This window comes from Fusarium mangiferae, assembly GCF_900044065.1.
Source record: "Fusarium mangiferae strain MRC7560 genome assembly, contig: FMAN_scaffold006, whole genome shotgun sequence".
Taxonomy (NCBI): Eukaryota; Fungi; Ascomycota; class Sordariomycetes; order Hypocreales; family Nectriaceae; genus Fusarium; species Fusarium mangiferae.
In genome coordinates, this window is record NW_024573926.1 from 1,112,300 (window position 1) to 1,126,900 (window position 14,601).

The 14,601-nt window shown below is 48.4% G+C and overlaps 4 protein-coding genes across 4 annotated transcripts; 2 read left to right on the forward strand and 2 right to left on the reverse strand.

Moving 5' to 3' along the window:
* Positions 1–362: 362 nt before the first annotated feature.
* FMAN_03089 (uncharacterized protein) lies at positions 363–2,406 on the reverse strand (the record flags this gene model as incomplete). Its single annotated transcript, XM_041831862.1, has 4 exons — positions 363–971; positions 1,020–1,307; positions 1,360–1,673; positions 2,055–2,406. The coding sequence occupies 4 exons, from the start codon at positions 2,404–2,406 to the stop codon at positions 363–365; spliced, it is 1,563 nt and encodes a 520-aa protein (XP_041682383.1).
* Positions 2,407–7,875: 5,469 nt separating this feature from the next.
* Positions 7,876–8,589, forward strand: FMAN_03090 (uncharacterized protein; the record flags this gene model as incomplete). Its single annotated transcript, XM_041831863.1, has 1 exon — positions 7,876–8,589. One exon carries the CDS (start codon positions 7,876–7,878, stop codon positions 8,587–8,589), a length of 714 nt encoding a protein of 237 aa, XP_041682384.1.
* A 1,218-nt stretch (positions 8,590–9,807) lies between these two features.
* On the forward strand, positions 9,808–11,155 carry FMAN_03091 (uncharacterized protein; the record flags this gene model as incomplete). The annotated part of the gene is made up of 2 exons (XM_041831865.1): positions 9,808–9,999; positions 10,049–11,155. 2 exons carry the CDS (start codon positions 9,808–9,810, stop codon positions 11,153–11,155), a joined length of 1,299 nt encoding a protein of 432 aa, XP_041682385.1.
* A 445-nt stretch (positions 11,156–11,600) lies between these two features.
* On the reverse strand, positions 11,601–14,291 carry FMAN_03092 (uncharacterized protein; the record flags this gene model as incomplete). Its single annotated transcript, XM_041831866.1, has 1 exon — positions 11,601–14,291. The coding sequence occupies one exon, from the start codon at positions 14,289–14,291 to the stop codon at positions 11,601–11,603; it is 2,691 nt and encodes an 896-aa protein (XP_041682386.1).
* Between the last annotated feature and the right edge of the window lie 310 nt (positions 14,292–14,601).

A 14,601-nucleotide genomic window follows, 5' to 3' on the forward strand; every position in this document is an offset into this window, starting at 1 on the left:
TTCTTTTGCAATGCCAAGCAGACAGATGATCAAATGTTCCCATCCAAAGTCTTTAGAAATCGTCAAAAAAAGCACTTTTTTTCATCTTCATTGCAAAGAAGCAATCGTCGTCTCTAATGGCGGCCGTCTATTCTTCAGCGGAGCTCTCCAATGCAGACCCAACGAGGTTCCTGGCCTCGGTTGTTTTTCGTTAGCTCCCATCTACCAGTCGTTGTGATCAAGACAGCGGGTGAGATGTCTTCCTCCCATAAATGCAAGCCCAAACATAAAATAAAAGCAGAAAAGGTTTCAAAAATGCGAGCATCACTCGGATGTGGAGCGAGAAAAATGCCGTTAAACTAACTCCCAACACATAGCTTCGTCTAGTCGACCTGCTTCTCGCAGCCAATACGACCTAACAACTCCTTTCGATCACTGTGGCCAGGGAGGCTGACTCCTGAGCTGCTGGCTTGTTTCTTAACACCTGATCGTCGCTCCCAGTTTCGGAGGTCGAGCTCTTCGACGCCAACCTCCTCCTCCAGGGGTTGTGCCTCTTCGTACACAAACTCCTCTTCCTCCTCCTCTTCGCCACCCTCATCATCACTTCGGACATCTTCAGCATCGCCTCCCTTCAGGACTTTGATGATGACGCGAACGATCATGGTAAACCAGCCGATGGTGATGACTTGGAGGAAGAGGAGGGGAGCAAGGAAACTCCACTTGATGGTCTCATTATAACAAACAAGGCCTTCAGGGTTGATGAAAGGGTCGACCAGATATTTCCAGCCGGCTGGAGGGTCGATGGGACCAACCATATTCTCGTTGTTCCCCTTGAAGCAACCAGTGGGCATGATTCGGGGAGTGTCTGAGTAGATGGACCAGCAGACCGCAATGTATAGGACATGGCGAGCAATGAACCACGAAACAACAAAGAGGCCGAACATGACATCGCAGACTTTCTTGAAGCCGCAATACTTGAGGCACTTGGCGAGCTGCACTGAGTTAGCAGGTAGACTGACAAGTAATGCAAGGAAGCTTACGGGGAGGAATAGATCAACAACGTCCATGATAACCAGGATGAAGTTACCGACACGGGTGTGGTGGTAAGTGTAGCAGGCGAAGATAAGAGCGGTGGTGACAATGTGATGGGTAAACATCTGCCAATGGTCCTTACGGCGCTCCTCAATGTTAATAACAATCATCTGCTGCAGCCAGAAAGCCCACTGGCAGAGGAGATAGGCCTTCATCAGGCCGTCGAGCTCGCGGTTGGGCCAGTCGGTCCAGAGATTCTCCATACTCATGTAGTGGGGGGAGGTACAATAAATGTACTATAAGACGTCAGCACATGCTTCTCATGTCTTTGAGCAATATCAAACTTACCACGCCCCAGGGCCAGAAAACAGTATAGTACACCATAAGCCAAGCTTGCTCGCTGAATCGGGTCAGGTTTTTGCGGTTGCTGATGCCTTGGAGTCGGCCAATGGGTGCAAGAACGTATTCCATGGTGGCGGCGCGAAGACCGGTGAAGAGAATAACGCAGAAGGTGATGAAATAGGCATCATCGTAACCGATACGATACTGGCCGGATTGGGAGCTGTAGTAGCTGAGGTGGAAGAATTTGTGGGTGTGTTCTCGAGCTTTGGGGATAAAAGTCTGGGCGAGGAAGATGAGCGCGAGGAGGTTGAAAGAGAGGCCTAAAATAGAAACCAGCTGTCAGCTTGAGTTCGGCAGAACCAGATAATATGGCCAAATCAGTGCACACACACACGGACGCACACCAGCAGGCGATCAACCTGTCAAGTCATGGGAGCGAGGCGTTTAGGTAGCGTAGCGTAGCAGGAAAGGACCCTTAGAGGCCTGGGATGGTACTGTAGGGATGCCGTGCCACGCGGGCGGGGTGCTGCTGAGGTGCGACACCCTCCTATTCCCAAAGTGTCATTAACCAGGGACAAGTCTGGATTTTGACTTGACACCCTTGGCAGTTGACACCCCCACGACAACGACATGTACGTCGCCCGTTCGCTCGCAATCCATGATCGGCGGCAGGAAAAAGAGGAGGCTGGAGAGTAACGTACCGATTTGGTTCTCGACAAACCAGCGCGAGAGATGCTTCCAGGTGCTCTCCTCCTTGCGCTTAAGTCGGCGGACGAGCACTGTCTTGTTCCCGGCAGTCTGCATGTAGAGTGGCCCGTTCATGTTGGGCGTGCTGTTGTCCTTCTTCAGTCGTGGTCGCGGGGCAGCAGTGGTTGGTGAAGTGGGATTGGTGGTGCTGCTCAAGGCTGAATTGGGGCCTGTAGCCTCGTCTGTTGTTGTAATGACAGTCACATCTTGTCTAATCACTGTCTCCTCTACAGCTGTCTCGTTGCTGGCGACAGAAGGTCCAGGGACGATCTTGTCCTCGACCTGCATGACTGGGTGATCGCTCATTGTTGAGCGCCCGGGGCAAAAAAGATGTATTCTCGTGCAGTTTTCGCTTCGTCTCGTGTAAGAGGATGCTGTGTCCTTTGTCTTATCTTTAGACCAGGTCCTTGGTAGGGAGGCGTTGAGCTGTGGCTGGCTGCTGCTGCTGTGGGTGGAAGGAGGGAGGGAGGGGTCCGCGGGTCGGAGTCGGAGGCCACAAAAAGTTGGAAATTTGGGTGAGAGCAAGAGACTCTTCAATCAAGGAATTGAGCTGAGTTGAGTTGATTTGCGTTGGTAGAGACCAGATCAGATCAGATCAGATAATGGACCTGAGCTCTGAATTCCTTCTCGTAACGTGGAGAGGAAACTTTCGGTTGAACGATATAGCGATGCAAGGTTCAATCGAGATCCAAATCAAATCAAATCAAAGAAAAAAAAAGTTAAGCAAAGATTCCCCTGTCGCTTGTCGCTTTTCGAGGTTGCGCGCAGCTAATCAGATGTCGAGTAAAAGCCGTTGGAGTTTACCAAAGGCCTTCGTTCTCAACAAGCAAAACTGAATGCAATGAACAGCGAATGCAATGCAATGCAATGCCTCAAGGTAACGAATATTGAGGAGGAGAATGAGTAGGAGTTGGAGGAGAGGAGAAAGGGAGGAGGAAAAGAAAAGTTCCAGGATCGGGCAGCCAAAGGAACTTCAGAGAATGGGATCCCGATGAATTTTGAACCCCCGAGAATTAACTTGAGAATTGCCCCGGGCTAAGAGGAGAGGAGAGGCTCGTAGGGGGTAGTCTAGGTAGTAGGTAGCGCAATGCACTACCATCCATGGTAGCGGGGGTAGGCATTTACAGGGAGTAGGTACCTAGGTAGGCCAGTTCCAGCTCCACCTCAGTGCCAGTGCCAGGGTGTCCACCTTCACTGTACGTACCTAGGTACCTTTCTCTCCACCAGCTGCAGAGCTGTTGAGGGAGGGAGAACCTCAGTGCCCCACCTCATGAAAGCGGTGAGCAAGAGATGCAGCTGGACTGCATTGGCACTGGATCTGATCTGAGATTGTTTGATAGAGGAGGTGTTGCTGTTCAAAAACTACAAGATTCAAATACAAATATAAAACATAAAACATATTATAGGGGAGCATAGGACTAAATAGAGTTTCAATTGCCTCAATTAGGTAGACGAGAGACCAGTAGAGTTATGAGAAGTGTCGTATTATTGCCTCGCAGCGACAAGAGAACAGATCCTCCATGAATCGATCATCTTGGTTCTCCTTTTGATCAACAATATTTCAGCACATCATTCATTCACTGCAGCCGGCGCTTGTTCCTCTTCTCATCCCTGCATCAGCCAGAGCATCCATATCCATACAAGCAATTCCATTCCGAATAAGAATAAGGTGGATGGATGCCACCCTCCACCAGCAGAAACAAACAAATTGTATTAATTATACCACTGTCTGTCCTGTCCAGGCCTCATTCCAAGGAAATTTCGAGATTCTAGATGGCCCTAGCTCCAGGGGTCCAGCCAGCCACCGTTGCTCAAAGCTTTCCATTTCGTTGAGACGGAGAATAAACCAATGAGAAGGTACCGTTCTCGCGTCCCCTTAGGTATAATTTATTCAGTCTTGCCCCTCTCTTGACTTATCTTGTTCTTCTTATTGACAGCCAAGGTTTCTTAAGCTTTTAGCTTGACTAGTACATAGCTAGCACCCTACCTAATCTGAGGCGAGGATCTCTCTTGGTTCAATACCTTACCCGAGTTTACCCCTATTCCAGTGCCAGTTACATCCACATGCGGGACAGTGGCGGCTCGCTCCCGTAAAACCCTAGTTTTTCGCATTGGTTAAGTTTGGTGGGAAGCGAAAAGTCAGAAAATCAAACTGGCACGGCCACCCAAATTTTATGCGTTTAAGATGTCATTCTCGTGTGATTTTATAGATAGATGCGCACTATGTGTACGCTTCTGCAAGTCAAGCAAGCTGTTGACTTAGACTCCTTGGGAGGAATGGATGGAACCCAAAGGCCCTTGTCAGGTCGCTCATTGATTGACTTATCCCCCGCTATGGAGCCTGTTCTGCCGTTGGCTGCTTCAGAACCAGCATCTTCTGAGAGCTGATGATGATTTCCTTAGAATCGATTGGTCAATTCATGTGGTGGACTTCATGCAACCTCGGTACGGAAGCACGGGCTGCAATTGCGATGGATGATTTGACTCTTTTAAACTCTGCCCTTGTCACTCACTTGTATTCAGAGATTGCCAGTTTGAGTCAGTAACTTGTAGCAGGCTGCATGATACATCACTCTCTCGCTAGTGACGAACAAGAGAGCTTCTTGGAACCTCGACGCAGCCATTCATCTAGGTTAGTACTGTATGCACATGCAGCCCGCGTTACTTGGAGTATCGACATCTCGATCCACTGTCGAAGTCTCCTCCACCGTCTTTTTAACACGAGACGGATCAATGGGTACTGTTTCAAGCGATCTTGCATACCCCTCCTTAGGGGAGTCAAGAAAACTTCGAATTTATATCTTAAGCTACAAGACAGAAACAGGTAATTTTAGTATAACTTGATAGGCACTTAAACTCGTTATGTTTGATACCTCATATACCAGTCGGAGGGTTTCTTGCTCCCCAAAGCACTATTATCTCAATCACCAAGATTCTTCCAGCCTTGTCTACCCGTGGTTGAGATGTAGCTGATATACACCATATGTAGCCAATTCTCACAACCCAGCGATTGCGTCTAATAACTGCTCTATGGCAGTAAACCCCCGTGATCTGATCTCTGTTTCATCTACCGACTACAAGTCGAACGACTCGGACATAAAGCTGCACTCTTGTGGAGTAGTACCCCACATGCGCATATCTAGCCTCCCAAATTAAGCTACAGATCGCTTGTTGGCCATGACATGTTTCTATTAAAGTCGATATGAGATTCGGCATCGGAGTTGTTTACTCTGCAATCTATCCGCTGACCACTTTTGAGCAAACTCTCAGTCGGTCATGCAAAACTACACTAATGATTGCCATGTGCTGAATTTATAGTTTTTAGCTTTGCATGCCATTGCAGCTATATCACAAGCATTCATCCCTTTATCTCAGATGGCCGTTCTAAGAATGAGGTAGAAGCTTCCCTTAAGGCACAGAATAACCCAAACTTCTCATATTCTATGGCAGTCAAGCACTCTTTTCCTAATTTCAGAGTCTTGATTGGAGAACCCGGATGTTCAATATCTCCTTCTAAGTTATGGAGTCGTGAGCTGTCCATACTAGGTACATAGGTAAGAGTTGAGCTGGCTCAGAGAAGGAAGATAAGCCATTTGCTGGTAATCCTAGCAAAGTCCCTTCTCTATCACCTTCATCTGCTGAGAGTTCGACCTCCGAAACACAGCAGCGTGTGATGCGTGAGTTAGTATGACTCTATCGTCTTTTATACTCTGCAGGTGGCCAGCGTTTGTCATCGCAGTATGGGCATTCGTCTTCTTTTCCTTTTCATAGCTTTTGGCAGTCATGGAGATTATGAAAACGGCCTTGGGTTAGCCTGCTTCTGTTAAGGAGATAAGCTACAACATAATCGTAATTATAAAGGCCCCCATTCCAGATCAAATCGAAGGTATCTTGGAAGCGAGCAAGCATATAAACAACAGAGCTGGCTTCTGTAATGCACTAATCGACTAGCGAACCTTTGACTCGCCGAGGAAGCTCACTATTCTGTCGTTGCCGCTGTGTGTTGGATTAGCCCGGCTGTTATCAGCGGTTTGTGGGTGTTGGTATATTAGGGTCCTCTCTATTACAGTCATGGATTGCACTTGTCGTCCGGAAGTAACTAAATGTCAAGACTGGTTCACTGAACATGTACTTACAAGGCACGAGGATGGTCTGAGAATATCTCATAACCGGATGAGGGACTCGACCTTGATTAGGACTTACACATCTCTGGCTGATCCTCGAGATACTCAGATCATTGACGAGCCTCAGGACGACCCGATGATCAAGTGACATATCCATGTTTACAAACAACAAATACATAAGTAGTCGTTGGTGGTAATCTCGTAGAGGATCTAGCCGCCCCAGAACAGGTTAAAAAAGCTCTAATGACTTGCCGTCTTGCGAGCTTGGAAACCTCGAAAACTTGATCTTTATCCACTGAAATCTAGGCAGCCTGCAAGATATTCTTTTTGGCTAAGTGATATCTCCACCATATGCTGGTTTTATTTCTGTTTGGTAGGTAAGTCTGCGACATTTTGTAATCAGCAGAGGTGAGTGAGGTTGTCCAGAGGCCATCATTGACTTACCTCGAGAGTCCATGGACGGGGCATTCTAGTTGAAGGATCGAATGTATTGTATTGATCAGCCACTTTCTCCACGTTTTCTTGTAACTTGTGGTTCTTGACATTGTCTGTACATTGTCAGTAACTGCTTCCTTCAACTCGTCAATCTCAGTGTAGACATCAGCAGCGTTACGTTTTCGTCTGTCGGGCCAGAGGCGGCCGATGCTCTCTGAAATGGTCTATTTGTTTTTAGGTCCGTTCGCGCTTTGTTCTCCCTCACTTTCACATGACTTTCCCTTGCCAATTTGCACTACTGCCTGGGATTACATAGTTCTTGATACTATTGGGAGATGAGGGTTTGTGTGCAGAGCTCGAGTTGCAGATGGGCGAGATCGAATCGAGAATAAGCGACAAGCTGTTTCGTGAATCAGTGTCTTTATCATTATATCGAGCTGTCACATCGTTTTCGAAGCTAAGTCTCTTCATTTTTTATCAAAGTCGAGCATCTATCAGAGTATCACTCGACTGCATTTGCTGCCATGTCTACTGAGGCATTGCTGTCTAATTAATACCTAATTGTATCATTTTGATTTTATAAAACCACTATTTTTATGCTGACTACAGACTGACTCTATAATTAATGCTTTTTCAACTCGAGACAAGCTGTCATGTCGTTCTTTGAAGACCAAGCTCAACCCTGACCGTCTTGCTCCATGCGCAAGACAGAGACATCAACTTGCATTCATCATCTCAGGGTTAATGGCCGAAGTAACAATTTCGATTATTTGACTTAGGCCAAGGATTTGGTGTACAGAAAAGCCATCATAAGTTCTGTCATCAGTATTTTGTGTTTCTTCTAGGATTAGAAGTTCTACCTCTGTACCATTTTTACACGTAATAAAAGTAAGAGTGATACAACCAAATGGTCAAATAAACACATCTGCATCAGTTGATTTGATTCAGCAACTTCAACATTGCTGTTGAACAAAGTGTCAAGAGCGGATAGAACGATAATTACCAGTCATCTCTGCGATTACCCTATTCGAAGCTTCAATTACATCTATTTGACATCCAATGCTTTCCATTATTTCATTGGTCATTTTGATAGCAACCTACCTAATGCCCCACTAATCGCCATCCCGTATTACTTCCTCTGCCACCCTAGATCACCGTCAATGATTCAACTTTGACTTGTTCATCAAAATTTTCTACACCTTTAGCAAATTTCTCAATGGATCCGCCAACTCTTGATTTTAGTCAGGCCTTGAGCTTCGTAACCCTATTTGAAGACGAAATATCTCGATGGGCTGCAGTTACTTCACGCAATACCAATGCGGATGGTTTCTTTGTCTACGCAGTTCGCACCACCAAGATATTCTGTCGACCAATATGTAAAGCCCGTCTTCCCCGCCGAGCAAACGTCTCGTTCTTCGCCAATGGCTACGATGCCCAGAAAGCTGGTTTCCGCCCTTGCAAACGCTGTAAGCCCGAAGTAGCAGGGTTCATGCCAGAGGAAACAGCCGTACGAAAGATCCGGGCGTTTGTGCAACAACAAACAGAGAAACAAGGCGACGTGGAAGTTAGACTCAGCCTCAGCCAGATGGCGAGGCAGACTGGGTTGTCCAAGTGGCACTTTCATCGAGTGTTTAAGAAGTGTGTTGGTGTGACACCAACAGAGTATCTGAGAAAACAAAGACAAGGTCAAGGCGTCCAGAGCTTGCTGGAAAATGGAGAAACAAATTGGATTGAAAAACTGGACTTCGAAACCCTCGGCCAAGAAGACTTTGACTTTGCTTCTTGGGATGAATCTGTGGTTGGCTCAGGGTATGCAACTACAGAAACACCATCAACAGCTCTCAGTGGCAGTGGCAGTGGCAGTGGCAGTCCATGGTGTATCGAGGAATTCTTGGTATGGCCAGAAGAGAACAAAACGACGCTTGAGTAATGATTTCATATCCTGCTGGTCCTTCAACGTGGACTCGTTGGGCTCGCGTTGCCAGTTCTCTATGATACATGGAGCAACTACACTTCAAAAGCAATGGCTAAAGCTGATGATAAACACAAACACCGTCCCAGACTGGCGGCGCTTTGCACAGACATTTCTGGGGGTCTGGAACGTGTTGTTTCTGTTGACCAAAATTGGACGGCGTGGGTGGTTTCGGTAGCGTTTCACATCTACAACACATTTGGCTGAACTATTTACAAGGATGCTGAAGCGAGCCTCAACCGAAACCCCAAAATCACGGCAACCATCTGTGCCGGTCGCAGTCTGTGCATGACGACGGTATCGACTAGGCAATTTCCAACTGGAATTGTGTTGGATGACTGAAAAAATGTTAGCTTGACAGCTTGACCAGATAACTGAGTTGCGGTATTCTCCAGTCCTTGGGCGGTACTTTTGGTGCGTTAAGAGCCTATCAACACCAACACAATTCAACGATTCTACCAATTACCAATGGATCACTTTTTGAGGCTCTATCTCAGTCTTGAACCACTTTCGATGGCAGCCGCCCATTCAACTATTTACTATTGGAGATACTATCTGGTGTGACAAAGGACTCGGGATTTCCGTATCCGAGACCTGCGATGCCTCGGAACCACGGAGGAGATTTTTCGCGACACATGCCTGTCACTTGGCCATGGCCAAGACGCTTGGAAACTATAGGCTGTCCAGTTAAGAACCTATAGTCTAGACTCTATTCTTCACCAGCAACACTAAACAGCGAGACGCCAACCCTATCCCAGGCGTCTCGTCAACCCCGGGGAGAACCTCAAGATGGAAACGGCGCCTACTGATATGGGTTCGTCAAACAATATCGTAGCAGGTCATGTATGATCGCCGCAACGGGGTTCAGTCTGGTTGCCAAGTTGCATTGATTCAAGCTTATTCAAAATTAACTACTCGATAATGTTGAGAGAAACATCTATATAAGTGAGACGATCTGTCATCCAGAGTTAGAGTTTCCCTTTGATCATCATCATCACTCACACAAGCCTCTTCTCCTTCCCTTCTCCCTTGCTTCTTTCTGCTGTTCTGTGAACGCATTCGCTTCGACCACTCCTTCAAGTTCAATACCTTCTTTTTGCACCGCTGGTTGGTTGCTTGATACTCTTTGTAAACCTTCCAACTTGTCACTATCACTTAATCTATACAAAATTCGTCATGGCTTTCTCAAAGTCTATCATCCTTGCAGCTCTGCTGGCCTACGCCGAGGCCCGATTCGGTCAAGAGCAGGAGCCTGTTGCTGCTGTCCAGGCACTTGGTGATGCTGGATTCGGTGACCCTGGTGTCGCTGCTACTATCGCTGGCAGCATCCCTGGCGCTTTGCTCGCAGCTGCTAGTCCTTGTGACAAGGTATGATGTACTGAGATATCTTGAAATCACATCAACTAACATCCTCCAGCTTACTATCGCCGATCAGATGATCACCGAGTTGGGAACTGACCAGCAAGTTCTCGATGCAGCCATTGGCCTTGTTGCAGCTGAGACCAATTTCAACCCTTCAGCTGTTGACAGACCTTTCGTCTGCGCTGACCCCAGCCTACCAGCCACAGCTGCGCTTCGCGGCATTGTCCCTCTCGTTGACCCTGCTGTTGACGGTGCAGCCACTGAGAATGCCAACTCGGCAACCTCGGTCACAACTCCTTTCGATGCTGCTGGCCTATCACAGGCTGAGGTGATGATTGCTCAGGGATTCAGTACTTTCACAGCCGTTGGTGCTAACGGCGACCAAGTCGAGCTTGATGGCCAGGATGATGGTACTGGTGCCGGTGCTGGCAACGGTGCTGACACTGGTGCTGACGCTGGCGCTGGTAATGGAGGAGCTGCCAACAATGGCACTGCTCCCGCTGATGGCCAGCAGGGCAACAATGGCTCGGATAACGCCCAGGACGGAAACAACGCAAATGACGATGAGGATTGTGAAGAGGATGACAACAACAACAACAACGGCAACAACAACAACAATAATGGAAACAATGGTAACAACAACAACAATGGCAATGCCAACAACGGTAATAACGGAAACAACAACAATAACGGAAATGGAAACCAGAACAACCAGGGTGGAAACAATGGCAACAACGATAATGCCCAGGATGGTCAGGATGATGCTGCAGATGACAACAATGCTGGAAATGGTGCCGGTAACGGTGGAAACGCTGGAGGCAACGCTGGCGGCAATGCTGGCGCTCTCGACTTCGGTGTCTGCCAGCCTACCATGGCTCGCGTCGGTGGCCTCAACGGTCGTCCAGCTGACGAATTCACCTTCATTCCCCAGGATCCTCTCATTGCCGAAGGCCAGCAGGAGGCTCTAAACCCCAACATCATTACCAACCGTATCTGTGACCAGCTCACCAACGTGTGTGACGCTAGTGCCGATGCTGTGGCTGCTTGTGAGGATGCTCAGGCTCAGATTGAGGCTTTGGGAACACGGGATCAAAGCACCGCTGACACATGGAACGCCCTACTTGGCTTCGACGGTGTTGATTCTACTCAGCAGCAGGTTTGAGAAGAGGCTGTGAGAGATGATCGATCGATGGGTGCATGCTGGTCATGGGGCGTGGAATAGGGGGCTCGACTTGAGCAAACATATACGAGTAGTAGTTCAGCGTTGATTTAATACGAACTCGATTGCTAATAATCATACTTTATCTGTTGTGTGTCATTTCGCTGTGTAATGTTGTAAGCTATGTTGTATCTGCTGGAAACGAGCAGTCATGCAACATCTGGCATAGTGGTAGCAAATATCATGCATACCTGCTATCATGTGCACGCTGTCGTATGCAAGATATGCGCCAATTCCATTCCTTCCGTTATTTTACATGAAAGTTTTCAGTCACGATGCAGAAACTCCCCTAACTACCCGAATGTAAAAGGATGAAACCACCAACGCAAGCATGCATTCACTATGGAGCCCGGTCAGGAGGAGTTTGAAAGCGGGATCGATGCTGTGCCTAGGGAATACAAAAGTCTATCCAGCTTCCGAGATAATCGAGTCTGTTGCCTTGGTGCTCCTGACTCTTGTAGATGGCCTCAAACTCGTCAAAGCTTAGTTTACCCCACCCTCCTCTTTTGATCGCCTGGGCCTCAGCAAGACTTAGGCGTTTCCAGTGTCGCAGCATGTCTGATGTGGGAGGGCTATCGATGTCATCCTCTTCTCTGGGTACGTCGTCCTCGGACGTGTCTGGTAAAGGCTGCGTAATGGGGTAGAATACGTAAGCCAAAGAGGCAGGGACATCTTCGAGTGTGTTGGGCCGGAATTGTGGAAGAGTGGGATCTTGTTCTTCGTCTTCGGAAACTGGCATGGTTGCCTCAGTTTCTGACCCTGAAATGGGCTCTGCCGTTCCATCCTCGTGGATGATTTCAACCGTAGTATCAATTTCAACAGCATTTCGTCCCTCTGGCAAAGCAATAGTATATCCAGTTTCGGACAAGAGCTCCTCAAGAGTCGTGTCAGTGGCGGATCTAACCTTGGAATCACCCCGACTCGTAGGCTTGGACTTATCATCATCGCCAAGCTCGATGGTGTCTAGTACGTCCTTGTACTTTGCCCGTTGTTCTTTGGTTTCAGCTGCTTGCACAGCAAGGTCCTCGGCTGGCTTAAAAATGGTATCAAGCAACTCATTAAATGCTTGCTGAGTGACCTGGTAAAGAATCTCCTTGCCAGCATCTCGCTCAGCGTGCGGTATTCTCCATCGCGGCACATGCTCAGAAGCACTGCTGGGAGAAGTCGTTTTATCATGATCCTCGTCATCGGTGAGATTTCCGTTGGCGAATCTCACCTTTGAACTAGTCGGTGTCGTTGTCGAGTCGTTTTCTTCGTCGTCACTAGAGGCTTCATCCATCTGGCGAAGATCCATCAGAATATCTTCACTGCCTGCCCAGTCATCAGGGGCAAGACCCCCTTCTTCCTCATCGAGGTAGAACTGCCGCCTCTTCCATCGCTCATGTAGCTGATGGCGCGCCATGTCTCTTTTGCGCTTGTCCAGTCTAGGAGCCCTGCTGCGATCCTTGGCAATGGTCTCGGCTCTGATCTCACTTTCCGTTCGTGACGGACCTCCTGTATCGTCTTCTTCATGGGTTCCGTTCATGCCATCTGCAGGTCTGTCACCATCAACGTCCTCATCCTCATCATCTGTGGGCTCCTCAATCTCAGGATTCAAAGTCTCCATTATGAGGCCTGGAAGCTCCTCCAAGGTGGATGCTGGTTCCAATAGCGTAACCCAATAAGTACGATCGGTCTCACTGCCACTCAAACGGCGAACTGTTCTCCAGTTGCTATCTGTGTCGTTTCTTGTTATGAACTGCCTCCTGGACCGGAATCGATGGTCGGTTTCACAAGCAAACAAGTTTGTTAGAATGTCGCCACGAGCTGCTGTGTCGCCGCGATCTGGCGCAACCACGTGCTCGTGCCCATCGGAAATATCCACACTACCGTCTCGTTGATATGTCTTGCCCTCGTGCCGAAACTGTCCTTCACCCGGAGGAACTCGACCCTCGCGTCCAAATAAACTGCTCAGTGGTTGACGGCTGGTCACGAGCTGCTGAGCTTCGCTGCTGGCGAGTAGCTGATCCTGAAGGCCGTCTAAAATATCTTTGTGCATCTGCTTGTATAGAACATAATACGCACGGAACATGCGCAAAAAGTCTTTGCGATCAACATATCCATCGCCATCCAGATCGTAGCCAGAGAATATCTTCCTCAGCTTATCCTTTCGCTTTCTGTATGATAATCCATGGAGAAATTCCGTGAAGCCAATCAAGTCATCGTTGTTAGAGTCGTAAAAAGAGAACATTCGATCGTGAATAAGATTTGGTGCTGCATGACGGGAGCCTCCTGTAGGAACAAGGCATCGCTCGAATGTCTTGCGATCCATTGCGACACACAGCTCATCGGGGTCATCTCTCCATTCCGAGTTGGCCATAAAAGTCCACTGTTCCCAGAAAGCCTCTAACTCTGGGCGTTCGAATCCTGTATCTTGTGACAGCTTGGGTATCAGAGTGCGGGGCAGAGTCCGTCTGCAAGTGTCTGGGTCCCCGGTATACCAAACTTGCTGCATTTGTCGCGGACCGAACGGCGGTGCTGGGATTCGAATTTTGTAAAAGATATGAGTCTTGATGTGAACTCCCTGGGCTTCGCAAGTTTCGCAAAGATCAAAGTCGGCACAGTTTGCGCAGCGGTAACGGACCCCGCGAATGGGAACCATGCCACATGAATTACATTGGCAGCCTCTGTGAACGCATCCATTTCTGCGAGCATTGTCCTCTGAAACGCGAAAGAGAAGGGTGACGATGTTGTGGCCAGTTCGTTGATTAGAAGGAAAACCGCTGGGGTCGTTCCACCACTCGTCCCCGCCATCAACTATGGTCTCTCCATCGCCGAGGGGCTGGACTGGATCAATATTGGCGTTTTCGTCACCCGGAGCCTCGGATGAGGAACTCGAGCCATCCTCGTTTCTCCGATTGCGGCGTTGACGTCGTACTGCGTTGCTCCTGTGTAGGCCACCACCGGGCAGAGACTCGAAACTTTGCGACCGGACCTGATATGCATAGTATCCGGCCGAGAGCGCGGCCACAGCAGAAACTACGGCCAAAGCCAGTCGCGGCCGGGTAATACTCTCGACGGAAGGCGTCGGCAACCACATCGTGGGCTATATCATGGATATTGCATGATGCTGAATCTAGGCGTGTCAGGGGAAGTTGAAAGTTGTATGTAGAGTCGGTCGACGGTGATCGTCAAGGGTTAGATCGGATTGGATTCGCGTCTGTCGTCGTTTCTGTTCGGTAGCGAGGCAGAGTAGGTTTGCAAGGCAATATCAGAATGAATAACAAATCTGTTGTCTGTTTTCGATGATGACAAAGCTACGGGTACATTGCATCCCAATAAGCTCATTAATGCGATCAGAGCTGTGAAGTTTCAGTGGAGCAACAGCTAGGCCGAACACGGATAGGCCG